The sequence below is a fragment of the Rhododendron vialii genome, chromosome 6a (genome assembly GCF_030253575.1).
Source record: "Rhododendron vialii isolate Sample 1 chromosome 6a, ASM3025357v1".
NCBI classification, from domain to species: domain Eukaryota; kingdom Viridiplantae; phylum Streptophyta; class Magnoliopsida; order Ericales; family Ericaceae; genus Rhododendron; species Rhododendron vialii.
This window is the reverse complement of record NC_080562.1, coordinates 38,367,132-38,388,380: the sequence shown is the minus strand read 5'-3', so window position 1 is coordinate 38,388,380 and position 21,249 is coordinate 38,367,132. Positions and strand designations below refer to the sequence as shown.

Below are 21,249 nucleotides of genomic sequence, written 5' to 3'. Positions count from 1 at the left end.
GCTCTGATTCCGCACATGGTTCTGTGGTGGCTCAAGCTGGTTTTGTTACATTGGATTGGTCCCTGCATTGGGTTCGGTCACATCTTGTGCTCTGATTCTGCACATCGTTCTTTGTTGGCTTAAACCGGTTCTGTTCAATTAGTTTCTGTGAAGTGTCAAGAATAGTGAACTGGGGTATTAATTGGTTAAGTGGAAGGGGATGGTGTTACTGCTGTTTTCTGGTGTTGCTGGGTGCAGGGACTGCGAGCTTCGGTGACCGAGGTTGCTGGGGCTGGGACTGTGAGCTCTAGCATGGATGGTTTCTGCAGTTTTGGGGAAATGGGGGATCTGCAGTGGCGAAATCTGGTGATGGCTTTCAGTTTTTCTTTTTGAAAGAGCTTTAAAGCTCGACGCTATCAAGCACACAATGATAGAGAGTTTTCCTCCTTTTCTTCTGAAATAGTTGGAAGTGGAACCGAAATATTGGAAGATGAGTTGTCTCGTAAAATATCATATGATTGCGCATCGCGCATTGGATCATCACCAAACATACTAAATTGCTTTGACCTTAGTTGCTGAGTATATCTGAATCCCGCAATCTTCTTTAAGTCTCATAAACTAGTTTTAAGACAGCAAAGAATTAATCAATCACAATCCATTAAGAGGGTATCATTTCTACAGGAGATTTAGTGAGCTTGCTTCTTATTAGCATCCATGCGGTTTGGGATGAAGCAAATAGACCATTCGGGGATTCAATGCGCTACAAATTGAGAGGCATCAGCATCCCTCTCTATGGCTGTTATGTTTAAAGTTTTGTTTAAGGGTTTTGAATTTTGAATTTTAATCATTATCCTATTTCTTTCTAATTATTACTCTCATTTTTTCCTCTATCTCTCTCCAATCAGTATCTTTATTTTCAATCATTACTTTATTTCTCTCTACACTCATTACCTAAAAATCCAAATTCAAAATACCAAAACAAACAGGTCTTGTTATGGAAGTTTGACCTGGAGAACACGTGCATTGACCTATGAAACATCAAACACGTGCATTTTTTCATGAAAGAGTATTATTCTCAAGAAAGTCCATAAAATGGTTCCAACCACCAAATTTGGCCTCGGACTATCGAGCCAAAGTTAACAGTCTCGTAGGGATGACGATCCAAATCTTTTGAAAATGGCGCCTTTCCTGAGTTTCCTCCAGTAACAGTGATGGAGTTTTGTGGATCCAGTAGCAGATCAATTCGTTGATTCCTAACACCGGCGGCGCCGCGGCGCATCCATTTGGTTTCTTATCACTGATCTTTTGATGGAGGCCGCTGTTTGTGTGCTTAGTTCACCATTTTTGGTACAAGGTACATTCGTGTTCTTCTTGTTGTAGTAGTACATGCTAGTATTTGTTTTGGTAGTATAAATAAATTTCCTGCCATTTTCTCAAGGGAAAAAAATCGTCAAAGCCTTTTGAGTAAGACTATCCATACCAAATAACTGAAAAGATGAGAGAGTACAGGAATTGGTCCCGAGGGGAGCTCGACTCGTGTCGTCATCAAAGCAAAAGAATTGCTCCGATCTCCCTCTAAAAGGGCGGCTCCACCCTCCTTTGCCATGGCTCTGGGGATCAAAGACGAATCCCAAATCCAACTACAACTTGAATGGGTGGAATGTAAAGCTGATCGACAAAGGGACGAGAGAAGTGTTAGCGTTTCTGAGATTCCCCTTAAAGTTGGTTGGGTCAATGTTTACAGGTTCATCTGAGCATGAGATGCGGAAAGGCAGTGGGGTATATTGAATTCGACCATCCGAAGTATGTCCCCATGGCTATCGATCTCTCTGGCCAGCTACTTGTTGGGGAACGTATAGAAATTAAACCTCTGAATGCTGATGGGAACCCGTCTTCTGCAGGGGAAAGATGTCATGCTCTTACAGGTAAAAACAATTGTTTGGATAAGCCTTGGCATCTGATGACTTCTGATGAGAGAATTGATTCATCCACTGACTGGAGAGAACCTCATCGATGTAGATGATCGGAGGGTCTTCTACAACAAGATCACGGGGGAACGCTGGAGGACAATACCCAATGATTTATGGAGGGCCCGTCTTAAAGCTTGTTGTTATAAATATATATATGGTAGCCCGCGTCGGCCCCGGACTTTGCATCAGCACGAGACTTGGCAGCAGGGTCGGGTTCGTGAGAATGTAATGACATGGAGTTCTCCTCAGCAGCAGCAGCAGCAGCAGTATGATACCCACGTTCGGCCTCCGCAACAGGATTGGCCTCAGCCCCAGCATCCGGTTTGAGGCCTCCTCAGCCGCAGCAGCTGGGGTGGCCTCAGCAGTAGTTTCTACTATTGGAATAGATTGATAATCCTAACTGCTTAATAAAATATGCAAATTGAGAGTGGATGATCCATGGTTTTACTAGGTTTAACTCGGGTTTTTCAGTGTTTGTGCCTGACTCTGAGTGTGTTGGCCAGTTGTATCATTTTCTCCTGCCCTTGACGTATTGTGCTTGAAATGTTATAGCATCCAACTCAATACCAATTAGCAATGAGTGAACGTTTATTGCTCCATTTTGTTTCTAACCCTTCCTCCCATCGCACTTGCTGAAGTTTCTTTCATGTCGTGTGATAAACTAATGCAGAATGAAGCACAAAATTAACAGATGATTTTATCATTGCTTTTGTCTTTTCGAATAGGGGTAAGGATGCTCTCCAAATCTATTTCTTTTCACTAGAAGGCCAGACCGGACCATCCAGTCCCATCAAGGATGCGAGTGCTTTTGCATACTTCTTGATCTTCCCTTGTCTGAATGAACTTGATTATCCTTCTCTCCCTTTTCTCCCTTCTTATTCCAGATTGTTTACCCCCGTACCCCTTTTCCATTTTCGAGGTTGCTGATTTCTTAAACTCCAGAATCGCTTGGGCTATACCATGTCTGATTCTAATACTTTAGGCCATCTATGCAAGAAATTGACCGCGAATCATATCAGGTCTCAAACATCACAAAGGTTCTTGAACTGCTTTATGACAATAAATCTGAGAACACAGTTTCTTCATGTGCAACAATGCCCTACTATTTACAGCAAAACAAACATATATTTTGGGGAATTTCAACACGTCTTCTCCCTGCAAGACAACTACCGACAACAGATTTCCGTTTCCTAAAAGAAATGAAGTTTGTGTTCATCTCAACGTGGATCATAAGATACGTTTGAGTTAAGAAATAATCTTTGTAAGGAATAAGTAACAAGTCCTATTATATTTACGAGTCTAAACAGGATGTCAAACCACCTGTTTCTGCTATGAAACAAGGTAAGAAGGGCATTCAAAATCCTTAAATTCCAAAACTTATATGCCAGCAAATATGCTTCTCTACTAACCTTCTATTAACAAGAGGGCAGTATTAACAAGAGGGCAGTTTTTACTCTGCAAGTTGTGTTATGGTATATTGACCTATTAGACATCCGTCCTCTCAACTGCGAAATCAAATGAATGAAGTCAAATAGAGTCGACGTAAAGAAAACAGTAGAGTCAAGGGAGCTTATTGCAGCCATTTCCCGGGCTTCAATATTCAACAACAAGAAGAAGAAGAAAGATTGGACAGTGTCCTACAATCCCTCGTTCATGAAGCAACTACATTATTCTAACCAAAATGAAAGCATTTCTCTTCACCGGCCTCTACTTTTCGAGTAACTAAGGGATTCTGTTGGGGAGTCATCCAGATAAGGACACAAGTTGTCATGACACTGATACAATACATAATTGACAAAATATCTGTTAAATGATTTTAACTCCAAGTGTCCCCAAATCAGTTTTACACGATTTTCACAGAACTTGGTTTTGCTTGAAGTTACATTCCATATTCAATTGCTTCTTATTCCGTTCTTCTAAACGAACTTACATCTACAACTGTAAACTTCACTGAACTAATGGCTATTTTTTATATTGCTAACATTTTGAAATTTTGTCACAAGCTGTGAATGATCTCAATTGCCTTGCATTGCTCAACAAAGTGTTAGAGATCGTATTGATGGCCTATGATTTATAGGCTATTTGTCGCATTAAGCCATAGAACAGGTAATATGGAAATAACAGATAACTTGATTGTGCACACAGGGAAACCAAAGAGGCAAGTTGCGATTCTTGCATCCAAACAACAATAAAGGTAAAAGTCACAAAACATGTGAGATATACCATTAAAGGAAGAAGGCATTCACCACCATGAAAAACTTTACATTTTTCTTGTAGGAATTTGTCATGACTAACAATCACAATGCAAGTCCAAATATGGATGTAAAGCATGTCTCTTTTAGCCTAGATATGAAATTACCACATAGAGATCGTTGGAAGATAGGAGTGATCTCACATTATTCTGTTTTACACTTGATCAAAATTCATATATGTGAAATACCAGATAGCTATGGACAAAGACAAAAGTATTTCAAAGCATTCCTCCAGTGACATAGCCGGCGGCCCGGTACAATAGTGATATGGCCAATAAAGACGATTAAGAGTAAGAACTAACAGCTGGAAATCATGTGTTTCCTTGTTCTTCAAAACGAATTTACAAGGATGACAATTGGCAACTATGAAGGAAAAAGAGCATGATTTCGTACTTAAAACATGAAGACAAAGTGTGACAGCCTCATATGTTCTATGGCCGAAAATCTGGTAAATTTGCTAATCCCAGATTCAGGGCACCTGGTTCTGATTTTTCCACAACACAACCATATTCAAGATCCCGACCAATTTTCAAGTGAACTTACCAACCTGATATTTGATATATGCTCAGTCTTTGCACCTCCTTTAGATTCAGCATCTACGCAAATCCTCTACAGAATAAGACCCAGAATTCTAGAACATTGTTCCTCACTTTCATTCTTCAATGCCTCTGAAAACATAGCTAGTCAGGACATCACAAATTTTCCCATCGAAATGCCATTAAGCTAAACATATGAAGTACTTGTTCTTATCAAAGAGACATTATTCAGTTCCACTGAGATTAATCATATTTCTCCCTCCAAGAATACACAAGAAAGAATACCCAAGAAAGCCCCAACACCAAGTCTCCAACAACCTTCCTCAGCCAATCGTGGTCCAACGTTTCAAGCTTCCTCTCAAAGCAAACTCTCCAAATTGCCATGGCAACATGAAGCAGCACACACCCTTTAGCAAAGAAGCCCTGAAACTCTCTGTCCTTAACAAATGCCACCATGAACAGAAGAAACCCAATGGCAAACAAAAGCAACCCAGAAAAGGAATCGGAGGTTCGAATCAAGAGTTGATCATGTGGCGTTGATCCGACAAGCTTACTCGCGATTTCGAAGCCATGGCCAAACACAAAGACCTCGTTGGTGTAAAAGATCATCATAGCTCCAGAAGTCAAAGCAACCGCAGAGTGTAGCAAACAAATAAGGAAGAAACCAGATGATGCCATTGAAACCCCCTCCAAATGAACAAAGCTTCAATTCAGATGAACAAAGTCTCAATTCAGACCAAAACTAAGATTGAAAAACAATACCCCTTAAAACCTTAAACCAAAGTTCTATTTCATGATACGTAAGATTGATCAAGCACCCTCCAAATGAACAAAGCTTCAACTCAAGCAAAAAAACTAAGATTAAAAACCAATACCCATTAAAACTTTAAACCAAAGTTCTATTTCATGATATGTCAAAGGACCCAGGTGAAAAAATTGATGAACAACAAATCTTGAACGTTTATTTGCATAGTTTAGATGAATCAAAAGTACCAATTAATCAAAGGGGATAGAAAGATGAAGCCTTGTGATCAAACCCCGACCCATATTTCATTGGATACATCAGAAAAGCTAAATGAACAAATTAATCACAACCCTACTGAGATCCTCCCGCTTTACACCAACCACAGCTTTGATTTGATGGGACCGATCACGTATAAACCCTAAACTTTCCTTGTATCACAAAAACTATAGAGAGAGAGAGAGAGAGAGAGAGAGAGAGAGAGAGAGAGCCTATAACGGAAAGAATCATTGAGGATGTCAGGATGAAAGCTGTAAAGGATTTATTAAAAGAAAAATGGGAGAAGATGGGAAAAGAGAGGTGCTAATTTGGGACGATTCGGGATTTGACTTAAATGGTGGAATGATGTTCTTACAGCTCCTCACAAATCATAGCTAAATCTATTGCTTTTGAGGGTTTACCTGAACAGAAATAATGCATTTTTTTTTTTGACCATCTAATAGTTGATGCTAATCTGTTGAGGGTTTACCAGAACATAATGTTTATTTTATATAGGTCCCGATCTTCTTCTTCTTTTTTTTTTTGATCCGCGGTCCCGATCTTCTTCACTACCTGTTTCATAACACACAAGAGGCACCCGGGGGAGTCCGGCTCCTCTTCAATTTAGATCCGTAAAAATTTCTTACGATCTCACGTTAATGATCGAAACAGTTCATTTTGTTTTGTTCATTGAGAATGAAGTATGCTAAAAATTAAGTTTATTGGACATCATTAGATATGATTTTGGAACATATTATCTTGCAAAATATAAGTTTGCAACACTAGAACAAAACCCCTTTCTAAATTTTTTGAAATATAAATCTGTTTCAAAATCATATCAAATGAAAATTGATCAAATTGATTTTTGGCATGCATGATGCTTACAGGAAATTAAAAATTATGAATGATCCTGATCATTGAAATGTGATTGAAAAAGTTTTTATCGAACCGGGATTGGAGAGAATGTTCTCTCCAATCCATTTAAAGGGATTAGAGAGGAGCTGGACTCCACCCGAGAACCTTGTTGTCCCCTCTGTCCCTTAAATCTAAGCCTTACATTGTCGAGCATGGACGGTCCAGATAAGACCAACACCCATAGGTCCCCCATTTCGACTTTTACAGGTATATCTATTTGCCACTAAAACACCTTCCATATAGACATACTAGAAATTGCCCGTGCCTGAAGGCACGGCGCGACGTAATGGCGAGCTTGTAACTATCTAGAATTACAAATGGGCTGGAAACACAGACAACAACAGAGTAAAAAAATAGACATGCCGCCTTAGATATGAACATCAAGAAATTAAAAGAAAATGGTTCCGCCGCCTGAGAAGAAAGATCAAAATAGATCCCCCAGAACTGGTAATACCAAGCTGATATTGTTGTGGATTTCCTACGTTTACCCAATATTACTGTCCTAGCAACCGTTTTTAACAACACCACAAACACATCATATGAGATTCCCAGAACTACTAATAATGCCATAGTAAGAATAACGTGTCATAGAATCGTTCAGCATTAAGCATGTGATACAACAAATGAATGGTTGCATTGTCCAACTTTAACCTTCAACTCTACACTTTCAAAATGGCATCGTTCAATATTGAGGATCTTCGCCAAAACTCCTAGATAAAAATCAAGCTGATCGAGATAGGGACCATGATAGAAAGCATAATTCCGTGTGCAAATTACCTAACAGAAACCAAAACCAAAACCAAATGCAAAAATCACGTACTACCAAAGAGTTGTTGCCTTCATTCCATAGAATAGTCAATAAATTACCTAACCAAGCACACCACAAATCAGTACAAAAGGTTATATAATCAGTACAAAAGCTTATAACGACACGATCCTACTATGGTAAACATAATCCGATGACAATCCATAGGGATTGTGTCGTGCCAGAAGGTGCTTACCGCTAAAATCTGACAAAACCCATTACTATCAATTCAACTTTCTAGCAATGCTCCAATTACTATCACTTCAATTCACCTCCTGTTCGCATAGAAACTAAAAAAAGTTTATAAAAAATAGATAGGAACTATAGCCGAAGAGCTATGGAAATAATGTTATAGTGATATGTAAACTCGTATTTCTCGAAGACTTTAATCCAACACAAAGCTTTTAAAATTTATAATTCACATTATTGTGTCCCCGGCTCGTCCCACCATTAATCATATTAAAATCTAATGGACACGTACATGTTCCCGGTGTGTCTAGTGTATTTGGAGTGTCCAAAACGGATATGGCAATTTCAGTCTAAAAAAGTATCATTTCCTAAGTATCATACTCACCCGCACACCCAAGTCCTTCCAAAGTCCACATTTTTAGTGAAGTGACAAAAAGCATCCACCTAATAAATTCCAGCAAGCGCATTTAAGAAAAATACGATAATATACACAAAATGAAATCAACGCAATCCAATCCACCAAGGTATTTTCATATAAGAAAAATGCATTACATTTAGCAAAAGCTCCCTAAAAAAATAATCTTGGTTGGTTGTTTCTTTACATAAGTACAATTAGGAGTCAAGACACATGCCCTGCAAGGGAGAGTCTACACCCTATTATGTACTTAATTGACAATTGTCTTACTTTGTTGAAAGAACCCCAGAGCATAATTTCTTAACCACGAAGCAAAATTCAAAATTTCAGACATCTTGAACTTTAACCCTTGCATACACCAATGGTCAACACAGACCCAGTGTGCACCCTGTCGTTCTCTCTTTTACAAACCAAATCCAATCATTTATTTCAAGACTATGGCACTTCCGAATTCTATTTCTAAATTCGACAAATCTAAGTTAAATTGAAGAAAAAAATGTAAAAACCAACCATTTAAAATTTAAACACACCAGCCAGTGCTCTGCATCAACTAAATCAGTAAAAATCAAAGCACACCAGCCAGTGCTCTGCATTTAACAACATAAGTACAAATTTAAGCACACCAGACAGTGCTCTGCATAATAAGTGAATACTTACAGAATTGAAGTCTCGCGATTCGACATACTTGAGTGGTATTTCTGCACAAACATAAAAATAAATAAACTAAGTTGGGCTCATGTGTGCTACATAGATCAACATACTTGAATAGTAAAAGTTACCATTGGATCTCAAATAGCATTCTCACAGCCTAGATCACCATATTAAAGATGCTGAAACCCACGCCTGTACCTTCCAAGAGCTACCAGAAAGGCCAATGAAAGACATCCTTATTGTGGATGCTTTTGAAAGAATACTCAAACTAAGGTCACAACCAACCAACATCAGTTATAAGACTTCAAAGAAACTAAATGATTTTTAAACAATCATGAGTACAGACAGTAAAATACAGTTTCAATTTGTACGGGAAATGACAAAACAAAGATATACACCACTATTGTCAAAAGCCTTTACAAAAAGCAGCTTCCCATTGACTACACCCCTAGGTTTGAAGACTTCACAAAAGAGAGTCATAAATAGGGTCTCTTTGTCAAAAAATATGTGCCTGCTTCACAAAATTCCATATGCATGTAGACGTCCTCTTTCTAAGAAAAGCTTAGACTCCTCTGGAATTGAGAGGCTTAAACTTCATTTCCATGACTCTCCAAAAGGTTTGAGTATCAACTTCTATGTACCAGTTCAAAGCATGAACCACAATCTGTTAATTTAGTGAAACAATAAATTAGCATATAGATACTGCTCTAAAAGTTGTATATCAATTTGAAGTGTAAAACTCATCTTACACTATTCGACAGCCAATGACGCAATCTAGTTGAATTGATCCTCTTTCGCTCCATAGCCTTTTCCTCCCAATCCTACAAAACCCCAATGAAAGCATAACGGTAGTCATTTACTTGTCAAAACACCAACTTAGAATTAGGAATGAAATTGGCTAAACAATACTTGTTGTACCATTCTGTGCACTTGGATTTTCATTTGAGACTGAATGCTATAGCAAAATCTCCGGATAAACAACATTTGTTGTAGTGTCAGTCTCATCCTCAGGGAGGAGGACACTTATACGATCAAAAGATGTGCATCTAGACAATGCGACATATAGCTGGCCATGACTAAACACTGGAGTGCGCAAATCTACACCAACAAACTTTACTGATTGTCCTTGAGATTTATTTATAGTCATAGCATACGCCAAGCGAACTGGGAATTGGCGTCTAGTCATTCGAAATGGGAATTCAGATGACGATGGTGTTAAGGAAATTCTGGGTATAAACTCCAAGTTTCCTGATTTTTCCCCAGTTAAAATCTTTGCTTCAATAATGCGAGTGCCACACCTAACAACCATCATTCTCGTGCCATTACAAAGTCCATTTTTGGGGGAAATGTTCCTTAACAACATTATAGGACAACCCACTTTCAACTCTACCCGAAAAGACGGAAGTCCAGGAGGATCCAATGAGTTTAAATACTCATTTGGATAGCGGTTCGTAATGGAACGATCAAGTTCATCATCTTCGGACATCTTATCTGCAGCTAAGTAAGTGAATGCATCTCCTGGAAACACATTTAATGCGGCTGCATTAATGGCATTGACATCCTCATTTCGAGCAGAAAGAATTGATCGTTCTGTCAAATAGGTTGGGGTTGATGTGGTTTGAATTTCCAATTGTGGGTACACTGTAGACAATAGTTCCGTTAGGTCTTGGCATTTGCGTATTGTGGGTGGAAGATGCACAATTTCTTGTGGATTAGCTCCAATCTAAGAAGTTAAAAATCATCAAATTAGGAGGTATAAATGTGTTCTTAATTCAAACTTGAGATTTTAGAAAGAAATACTTAGAGAGAAGATTACCTCCATCAGGAATCTAGCAAAAGTAACATTTTCAGGATCCATCGGATTCAAGCGCATGTTCAAATCCAATGTCAAAACATGTATATCGTTCCATAATTCAGATCTTCTCAATGACGCATTAACAATTTGTTCACGCACTCCTTTAGGTACCACTGGTAAAACTTGACGAAAATCTCCACCAAGAACTACAGTGATACCCCCAAATGGCTTTTCATTATCGCATATGTCCCTAAGGCTACGATCAACTGCTTCAACACAATATTTATGTTGCATAGCAACTTCATCCCATATTATGAGTTTTGTTTCCCTAAACAATTCTGCTTGTAAAGAATTCTTGCTAAACCCACAGACAGAATTTTCCAACACATCCAATGGAATGCGAAAAGTCGAATGAGCAGTGCGACCTCCTAACAATAACAATGACGCAATACCAGATGAAGCAACGTTTACAACGATATAGCCCAAACTACGACATTTTAATGCAATAGTATTGTAGAGAAATGTTTTCCCTGTTCCAGCTCCGCCATTCAGAAAGAATGTAGTTCCTTTATTTTCGAAAATAGAAGAAATGATAGCATCATAAGCAGCACGCTGTCCATTGTTTAGTCGCTCAATATTAGTTTGTATACCTACCTCTTGTGCCTCAATCTGCAGTTGCCGATGTTCTGAAATCAATCGGTTACCGAATACTACACTCCAATTTCCAATTGGTATAGGCATAGGCGGGAAGTCAAGTAAGTTTTTACCTGATTCATGGAGCAATTCGTCCAAGAGATACAAACCATAGTCTTCGACTTGAGCCTCGGTTGGGTTGGCAATGGAAAATAATGTACGAATCTTATGCGCAAGATCATCGCATATATGGATACAAAATTGCTTCCATAATGCATATGGATGTAGGGGAGAGCATTGTGTAAGAATAACACCAAATAATCTCCTGAGTTGGTATCCAGTCTTCATGACTGAAGCCTCTTGAAGACATTGTATCCATTCCTCATCATCTTCCAAAAGCCCCCGCGCGACACATGCTAATTTAAAGGAACCGTACAATACATTGTTAACCGTGCGTAAGCTTTCATACGAATCTGGCCCTTTGACAATAGTTAATAGCAAACGCAGGTAAAACAATTCACCACAATTAGGGCTAGCAAAGTACATTCTACCTATTGCATACCCCATTACTCTTGGTGTCCAATATTGATTGGATTTCCAAACAAAATATTGCGGGAATTCTTGGTATGTGTACTTCTCAGCATCTTTATTTGAAGCATACCATGAGAAAAACCTAGTTAATGTTGACACTTCTTGCGCAGCCCTATTTCGGATAGTCTCTGGTGAATCCGCAGGATTGAAAACGAACTGATGCATGCCGGGCAAGTGGATTGTCAATCGTGTAACTGTTGGGAGTTCTTCATGCATATGATGACCAAATATTCGCCAAGCAGCTTCTGGCGGGCCAATATACCTTGAATCAAGATATTGTTGAATTTCATTTGCAGATCCCAACACCATGGTTGTACGGTCGTAACCTTTATAAATGTACTTGTGAATATATTTGACACATCGCATACCTGCACATACCTCTACATTAATATGACAGTTGAACCGTTTGGAAAGATAAGGATTGTAAGGTACAACATCCCTATTATCAACTTCGTGCCCTCGAACAACATATACTTTGCCATCACTACGACGACGATAGATGGGATATCCATCTTGGTCCATGGTAGTTGATTCTGCAAAGGCTCGAGGATATCTTTTAGTACACTTTTCATTTTCCATACATGATGCATTCGGATTTCGAGCACCGCATGGTCCATGCACCATACAACTCTTGACAGTTTCGAAAAGCGTTGGTTCATCATTTGGATCTGGGAACTCGGCACAGATTAAGTTGTCTACTTGAGCGCAAGTTCGAATCTTACATGGTCCTTCTAGAAAAAGAAGTGCGTGCATATGTGGTAGACCTCGTTTTTGAAATTCAATTGTATAAACATGTGCCACTTTTTTACCAAACACTTTGTTTGTTTCAATCTCCTTCATCAAAGCCTTTCTTTTTAACTCAAAAACACGGGCAACTAAATCAGGACGATCTGTAGGTTTTTGATGAGGCAACAAAGCTGAAGTAATTTCCGGCCAATTGGGATTTGCAGTCATGGTGAGAAAAATATCAGGGTGCTGGTTGTAGCGTGTGATAGCCATTGAATCCTGAAAGATCTCAAACATGTGTCTTGGACCACCAACAAAAGAAGATGGCAAAATAAATCGTTTACCAATTTGGTTAGGGTTTAGCTCATCTGGATGGATACCAGTAAAATCTTGGTAGAGTCCAGTACGAAATTTGTCTTGATTGAGCTTATAGTATGTTAATCGATTTTGCTCGGTTGCAGCCCAAGCATCCACCAGAAACTCCTGGAAGAGTTTACCTGACCTCAAAATTGTTGAATACTCATTCGGACGCTCAAACAATCGATAACTATAAAATTGCAGCTGAGTAAGTCGATCAGAAGATAGTTGATTAGTCCGAGTATCCCACTTTTTCATCTCAGGTTCCCATCCAAGCTCTCCATATGGGAACAGTAAAACATAATGTAGTGGCAAGTATGCTGGGTGGCATTCATTAATTCGCATTAACCCATTATCTCCTCTCAGATGTAAGATGATATCTCTCATTCCACTGGCCTTAGTTCCATCCCCTGGTACTACAACCGCAATCTCATCTATTGTCGGTAAATTGTATCGTCGTCGATCTGTAGATGAACTGTAGTGAAGATGGGCCGGTAAATTCTGTCCTGTCTCAGCTAAGTGATTCAAAACCGCATAAGCTTGGCGAAATTTACCTACAAAGGCATTAACCTCTAATAAACTGCCTTGTATTGTTTCAAGGACATCCCTTCTTAATTGAGGATTTCTCTGACTACGAATGTTTAAAGCAGAATTAGGGTCATAAATATACAATTGAGCATATGATCCAATCTGACCTGCTTGCGGTAGTAGTGATCCTGTTCGATGTCGTAATTCCCCATGGATAGTGAATGGAGTAGGACCCTTCCCACTAAGTACTCTTGGATCCAATGTAGTGCCAAGGCTAGTAAAAGCATTGGCTGCATTGTAATCTCGAGTATTACTTCGAAACGATTTGGATCTAACATCATCACCATCATACAATGCTTTAAGAGGCGGAGGGGGTGTAGAAAGCAAATGTAGCTTTATTGTACCTTGCAGACAGCAAGTTCCAAATAAGGGATTCTTTTTAGAAGATCTTGCCAACTTTTCGTCCATCCAATGTAAGGCTTGACAGTGAGAACATAGAATGTCCATCTTGCCAAGATAATGCCTGCCTAAATTTATATGTGCAAGACTATGAACTCTTGAACTCGTAGGGATATTTTCAATGTTAACACCATAAGAAAGATCCTCTTGGTTGATTTGGCTTGTAGGAGTTGACCTGCAAATATTGTGATTCACATGACCAATTTGAGGGTGTTCCAATTTTAAATTTAAGGATATTATCTTAAGAATTAAACATGTTTTACCAGTTTCTTTGTGGAGCGGACGATGTGCTTGGCAAGGACATCAAACATGTGGAATTGTTCCTTGTTTTAGGTAAGTAGGATGCCGGCTCAGTCACTATGTTAGCCAAATTGGTAGAAACAATGTGCGTAACCCTTTGACGCTTTTGCGCAGGCTCGGTCCCATTGGTAGAAACTGTTCCTTGTTCCGAGCAAGTAGGATGTAGGCGACTGGCTGTGGTAAAAGAGGTTATCTGTTGTACAGATTGAAGACATTGTCGCTTTTGTGGAGGGTCTACTCGTAAGCGTTGTCCAAGGGGAATCGCAATGCATTGTTTTAATCTCTTTTCTCGATCTCGTCGCACACGTTGGGCTAATGTTGCTTTAGATATAACATTATCATTGAGTGCCTATAATATGAGACTTGTTATAAAATCTTATAGGTTGTATGTTCATCAATCACCATTTAAATCAGCATATATGTCACAATTTATATAACTTAAAAGTAAGAGTTTGATAACGGCAACATAGTGTCAATGACTTCTAATGTGAATGCTCAAAATTAACGATAACACAACCTTGTGCAAATATTCATCCGAAAGTACATTATCTTTGTGCATGGTACACACACAACATAACATTAGTTCTACATGATAGTCCACAAATACAGAAAAATATGATATTCCAATAGGTTCTTTTCTTTTTTATGGAGTTTACTCAGTATGTATGGTAAGACAAACTTTAATAAATTTACAAAGAGTCGTACCGTGGATTTTGCATGTAGTGCATTCTGTTGTAGAGATTGCAGACATTGTCGCTTTTGTGGAGGGTCTACTCGCAAGCATTGTCCAAGGGGAATCGCAGTGCATTGTTGTAATCTATTTTCTCGATCTCGTCGTGCACGTTGGGCTAATGTTGCTCTCGATATAAAATTATCATTGAGTGCCTATAATATGAGACTTGTGTTATGAAATCTTATAGGTGGTATGTTCATCGGTCCACAAATATAGCAAAATTATGATTTTCGATCAGGTTCCATTTTTGTGGAGTTTATTCACTATATATTCTAAGACAAACTTCAATAAATTGTCAAAGAGTTGTACCTTGGAGTTTTCTTCGCCCCTATTTGCATATCTTCCAGTCTGTTTTCCCTTACCCATAGAGGTTCCCTTCAGTTTTTCCACAGCTATTGCATCTGCCATTCTTTTCTCCTATTGATAAATAGGTGACATGCATCTGTAATGTTTTAAAAATAAGAAAACAAATTTAGTTGGGGGATGTACCTGACGAATACGAATCTCAAGCTCATCGTGGATTACAACTCCATTTCTATGATGAAGAAGATCAACCTATAAATGGAAATTGAATAAAGAGGTCAAAAAAAGTTGCACCAAGAAGTTATGGATTATAGGAAAAAAAACTGTAGATGACTTCTACTGTGATTGATCAAACCAAACATAATAATAATTTGGACAAACATTCAGTAGAGACTCAATAGTATATAGTAAACTTCACATTCAATTCTCATGGGGTGTACTTGCTAAATCTCTTTAGGCACGGACAATTCCTAGTATATCTTTATGAAGACAAACATCAAGAAATGTAAGGAGAATCGTACCGAGACATTTTCTTTTCCGTTGTTCGAACATGTAGACTTTTGTTTCCCCTTGCCAATAGAGTTTGCCTTTCGTTTTTCCACAACTTTTGCTTTAGCATTTCGTTCCTCCTTTAAACAAATAGGTATCATGCATTAAGAAATATCTAAAACATGATACAAAAAATATATGAATCTAAAGGCAGTACTTCACAAAAATAAACCGACTCAAACTTAAACCAATTTATTGTGGGCGTACTTGACGATTATGAAGTTCTAACTCATCGCGGATCACAACTCCACCATTTCTATGTTGACGAAGTTCAACCTGCAAAGTGATTTGTGAGAGGTTAAAGAAGTTATATGAAGATGTAGACTAAATGAGAAAAGCATAAATGCGGCTTGAATTAATTTGAAAAGCACAGAGACTTGTACCAAGGCATTATCTTTCCGCTTGTCCGCACATGTAGCCTTTTGTTTTCCTTTTCCCATACGGTTTGCCTGTAGTTTTTCCGCAGCTATTGCTTGAGCCCTTCGTTTTTCCTTTCAGCGAATAGATAACATGTACATGAGTAAGTTGGGGGAAAACAATATGAAGAAATGAACATGGATAAAAGACTCAATTGGTGAACTTACTTCACGAATACGAATAGCGTTGAGTTCTTGCTCATCGCGTATCACAACCCTGACATTGTTTTTTTGGAGGAGTTCAACCTATATACAGAAAATTATTTGCGAGAATAAAGTCAGACCAAGAAGATGTCGACTTGCATAAGAAAAGAATTAACGGAGCCTTCAATTACCGTTCTTTGCAAGTGTTTGTCTGCCTGTTCAACATGAGATAAAGAACAAAGCATATGAGAATTCATATAGATAGATACGCCAAGCATGCTTAACTCGTAGTGGGACAAATGACTTACTTGACCGAAAATAGTAATGTTATCCATGATTCTAGAGTTAGCTTAGTTAGCTTAGACCTTGATAAGTCGCTACAGGTAGTACTGCAAAACCTGTCAAGTTTCATATGTAAGCCAGTGACCATTTAAAGATTCGTGCATGTGTCAATTATAATGTTAAATTAAGGTAGGACCATAAGTCAATTGATTTGGAAATATATGAAAAAATAATATTAAAAGTTGATTCTCTACCTACCAAAATTTAAAGGGTTCTTCCTCTTATTCTTCATCATATATGGGCAGTCAAAATATAGAGGCAATCACACCATCAATTTATCCCTTCCTACGTCAGCTAAAAACAATATTCATTGTCAAGGACACCATCTATGTATCTTGTGTTGATTTTAATTTTGGCCAGTTATCCCTAAATTTCCATGTGCGTTATTTTAAAAGTTTTGATTTGCATTTTTTGTGGGGGTCCATGAAACGAAATCGGGTTATACAAAAAAGATAGAGTTTATGATCGAGATCAGCGAAAAAACCCACCCAAAGAAGCATGGACCCTTAAAAGAGTATCGTCCGATACTCTCTTTTCGTGTCTATTATTATGAGAAAACTTGTAAGAACTTCTGCAGCGTTCCTAATTGTCCCTGTTTTTTTTTTTGTGTAAAAATTGTAATATATCTCCACCGCTTCGTCGTCATACCAGTTAAATTGTCTATTAGTATGGTTGGAAAACGTCAAGAGAGCTGATTCGAAAGTGGGAAAAAAAACATACTTTTTAGGGGAAATCTTATTTACGGAGCTCCGTAAATAAGAATTTACGGAACTCGCGACCGTCGAAAAGTATTTTGGTCGATTTGGACCATTGATTGCTAAAATGAACGGTTGAGATCTTGCAGGTTCCGTATTCGTTTTTAAAGGCTACTACTTACTTAGGTTTTCGTTCATTTCAAAGTGCAAAGTCTATATACTTTTGAGCAATAGACTTTCGTTCATTCCTAAGTGAACCGAACCAAAGTATTAGCAAAAACCTAGAATTTAACCAGGTCCTCAAAATCAAAATCCAGAATTTCTTGACAAAAATTACTTATGGGGTAAAAGTTACTCTGTTAAAACCCAAAACTTTCCCCCAACAAACAGTACACCCATTGAATTTTTCCACACCAGCAGTATAAGCAAAACCCTAAATTAATTGGGTTTGATTGAGCTCCACCAAAAAAAAAAAAAAAAACGAACAGTATAAGCAAAACAACCCACATAATAACAGATTATTAGCAAACCCACCCAGAAAACAGAGTATTACCAAACCCACCAAAAAAAAAAAGTATTAACAAACGCACAAAATTTTTTGTTGAGTTTCCAGCAGGTAAAAATCAGAGAAGTTACCTGTAGAAAATGATAGTTGAGGAGAGTGATATGAGAGCAGAACAGTAGAGATCAAGCGAAAGGGTTTTGCAATTTTGGGGTTTTTCGTTTCAACATCGGGTAAAGAATTTTAAATGGTAGAATGGGTTTCTTGTCTTGAGCAAATAAAGCCACTGATGACAGAATGGGTTCTACTTCAGTACTCCACTGAATGACGTTTTTGAGCGGGCAAATGGTGGAAGGCCTAAAATGATCCTAACCATGGGTTTGTAGCTTGTTCAATCTGAGCCGTTGAGCACTTTAGTAGAACCCAATCATGACCATTGTTTCATGTGGAAATCAATCTGAGCCCTACAATGTGTATGTATTTTCAAAAAAGATGAGCTTCCTTATCAGATAGATTAAAAAAAGAAATAGGAGAATTTTAAATGTTTCTTTTGGAAAACCAAGGTCCCCCTTTATCTGCAGCCCACTCATTCCCGCTTTTAATCCAGGAGACATACGTGGAGCAACCATGCCCTCTAACCATACTCTACAAAGCATGGTCAAAATGGTAAATCCAGGCAGTCGGACCAATTTAAAAAGATTATCAGGCACGTGAAAGGGAGGATCTCTAATTCTCCCCTGTTTTATATTCAACTTCGCATGAATAAATTAAACCGTTAAATCTCATGATCAAAGCAGTCATAAGTCATAAACCCATATTAAATTGAAGTAATCATGAGTGTGTGGAACTAAAATATTACTCCTACATACTATACATAGTAAAAAAAAGTTGAGTTCTTACCTTGGAATCTTCGTTAATTTTGATCCACACCTTTTTTGGGAGAGAAACCCTAAAGTAGCCAATTAAAAATTGCTAGTAGGAGTCTTTCCTATCTCAGCATGGGAGAAAAGGAAGAGAAGTTTAGAGCGCGAGTGAATTCTAGAGAGAGAGAGAGAGAGAGAGAGAGAGAGAGCTGATTTTTGTGACTACAGTGGAGGTTTTGAAAATTTGAACCCTGTGTGGGAAGCATAGGGGAGGACACCAGAAAGAACACGTGGCGGCAATTTAGTGCTTTTGGAGCCATCTTGAGAGCTGATGTGTCGTTATTGTATTAGTAGGATGCGAACCGTTATACTCCTTTTGTCCCTATTTAATTGTCCACAACGGTTTTGCATGCATTTTCAACGATTTATATCTCTCGACGTATATTGCTACAAATACAATATAGATCTTATTTGATAGATCTTAATTTTTTCTGTAAGACAATGATTTCAAAAACATAATATACGTTGAGAGATATAATCTGTTAAAAATGTACTCAAAATCGAAGTAGACAATTAAATTAGGACGGAGGGAGTAGAACAAATAGAGTGAATTCTACCAATACTTGGTGCCAACTCAAAATGCAGTTATAACTGTGGTCCTTACATTAATGTGCGATGAGAAAGAAGATTGAATACAGAGAATGTCTATGCTATATTTATGGGTATCATCACGAGGAGAGCTAGCTTCGTCTTTTCTTTTATTTGATAACTTAGGTGTCTAGGCTAGTTTATGCGCACCTCGATTAATCTAAGACAATCAATTTCATCGTCTACTAATCGGGACAAAGCCTCGTATGGACTGACCCCAAAACAATTGATAATACCTGAGAGGTTTTGAATATAAAATCTTGAAAGGAAGCAAAAGTCAGTTCAATCCCTTGGATTTGTAAAGCCAAATCCCTCCTTGTAGATCTTAGCAGAAAGCCTGAGAAGAGTACAACTCCCCCCGGCCCCCACAATCACCTATCTTGCCGGGGGCAAGACTAATGTGTATAAATTCCGCATAAATGCCTGATGGTAGAAGATACACTTCACCATAGTCTAAAAGAATCCGACTTTTTAGCAGTTCAATCGCAGAGAAATCGGTGCAGTTCAATCTTGATCGTTCATCTCGACACTAGATAGTTCTTTCAATAAATCTAGACCACAACAAACACTTTTGGATAATTAAACTCACACGAATTGACCTTTCCGGTCCAAATGTAGACCGCAGACAAACCGGTTACATATCAAAACCATTGAATAATATTCCTGAATTGCAATGAGCTTATTTCAAATTGGGGACCTTATCGTTTCTTCCAACAGCCATTTGTCCTCAAGCTGCCACTCCCTCCCCCCTAGTTTATAATTTGAGATTCTGCTAATAGTTGCCCCATTCTTCAGCTAATTGCAATGAGTTTATTTCAAACTTACTTTATTAACCAACCAATGCCTTCAAGAAACTCTACTGACAAGAACCAGCTTTTCTTACTTTAGAGCATATTAAATTGTTTGATCTGTATTTTAGAGCTACATATTGTTACAGTAGTATTGTAAAAAAAAATTGACAAAGCTGCTCCAACTATGTTAAGAGTCCCACATCGTGTAACCATTAGAGTCTTAGGCTACGTTTGTTTGGGATGAAAATATTTTTCCCAAGAATATTTTCTTAATATTGGTGTTTGGTAGAGCACAAATTGGAAAAAATCTTTTACAGGTAAAATATTTTGCACCAAATGGATTTAAAATGATTTCAGCTTCTCATTTTCGTAAGTCAGTTTACCGCTATGGTCTCTTATCCATATTCCACCATTGCAAGTTAACAATACTGACTACTGAGCATGAATTGAAGCTAGCTCTCTCTCTCTCTCTCTCTCTCTCTCTCTCTCTCTCTCTCTCTCTCTCTCTCTCTCTCTCTCTCTCTCTCTCTCTCTCTCTCTCTCTCCACTTCCACTTCCATTTTATTCTTCCCAAACAATCGCTGCCCAATTTCTAGCGAAACCATCTTTTATCTAAAGTTCTAGTAGGAGTATTTTTAAGGTTGTACCAAACACCCAAAAATAGAAGTTCAAAAATTGTTCTACATTTAAACAATTTTACAAGAAATTTTTTTTGGTTGTAAAATGTTTTACGTCAAAACAAACGGAGCCTTAGTGTATTCACTTGAAGAAAAAGTGCTTAAAACTTGGATCACACAACCTTTCGAAGGTGTATCATTGCAAAATGAGAGGAACTAATATCTCTAACATGAACCCAAAAAGGTCAAATCTCGTGCCAGTATGAGTATTTTTGCCATTTCTTTAAGTCAATTTGACTTTATGAATGTCGAAGGATTTTTTTTTCCTTTTGTAAATTGGCATGCCTGCTATTCTAGGGCACAAAAAAGCACCACCATACTAAATTTGGTAATTCCAATACATAAATGACGTTGCCTTCACAGATATTTTATTCCAAACAAAGTCTCCAGTTGAGCCACCTTATTTGGTGCATAAATATATATATATATATATATATATATATATATATATATACCAAGTTTTGTTTATTTACCACTTGTCTTTG

The 21,249-nt window shown here is 38.0% G+C and overlaps 2 protein-coding genes and 1 long non-coding RNA gene across 6 annotated transcripts; 1 reads left to right on the top strand and 2 right to left on the bottom strand.

Annotated features, from left to right (window-relative positions):
• The first annotated feature begins 967 nt into the window (after positions 1-967).
• Positions 968-2,513, top strand: LOC131329424 (uncharacterized). The gene is made up of 2 exons (XR_009200762.1): positions 968-1,634; positions 1,668-2,513. It is a non-coding gene; the product is annotated as an uncharacterized LOC131329424 (long non-coding RNA).
• A 1,886-nt stretch (positions 2,514-4,399) lies between these two features.
• On the bottom strand, positions 4,400-6,231 carry LOC131329423 (uncharacterized). Its single transcript, XM_058362523.1, has 2 exons — positions 5,023-6,231; positions 4,400-4,869 (listed from the first exon to the last, which is right to left on the bottom strand). Exons 1-2 carry the CDS (start codon positions 5,413-5,415, stop codon positions 4,861-4,863), a joined length of 402 nt encoding a protein of 133 aa, XP_058218506.1. The 5' UTR covers positions 5,416-6,231; the 3' UTR covers positions 4,400-4,860.
• Positions 6,232-9,009: 2,778 nt separating this feature from the next.
• On the bottom strand, positions 9,010-18,297 carry LOC131330341 (uncharacterized). Of its 4 annotated transcripts, XM_058363884.1 has the most exons (12): positions 17,920-18,297; positions 16,555-16,644; positions 16,438-16,461; positions 16,271-16,348; positions 16,070-16,177; positions 15,894-15,962; positions 15,659-15,766; positions 15,324-15,389; positions 15,144-15,251; positions 14,807-14,986; positions 9,462-9,533; positions 9,010-9,376 (listed from the first exon to the last, which is right to left on the bottom strand). In XM_058363884.1, the coding sequence occupies exons 2-12, from the start codon at positions 16,579-16,581 to the stop codon at positions 9,275-9,277; spliced, it is 942 nt and encodes a 313-aa protein (XP_058219867.1). In that variant the 5' UTR covers positions 16,582-16,644; positions 17,920-18,297; the 3' UTR covers positions 9,010-9,274. The 4 variants fall into 4 exon arrangements, with proteins under 4 accessions (XP_058219867.1, XP_058219870.1, XP_058219868.1 ...); XM_058363887.1 differs by lacking the exons at positions 16,438-16,461; positions 16,555-16,644; XM_058363885.1 differs by lacking the exons at positions 16,438-16,461; positions 17,920-18,297 and having other exon boundaries at positions 16,555-17,561.
• Between the last annotated feature and the right edge of the window lie 2,952 nt (positions 18,298-21,249).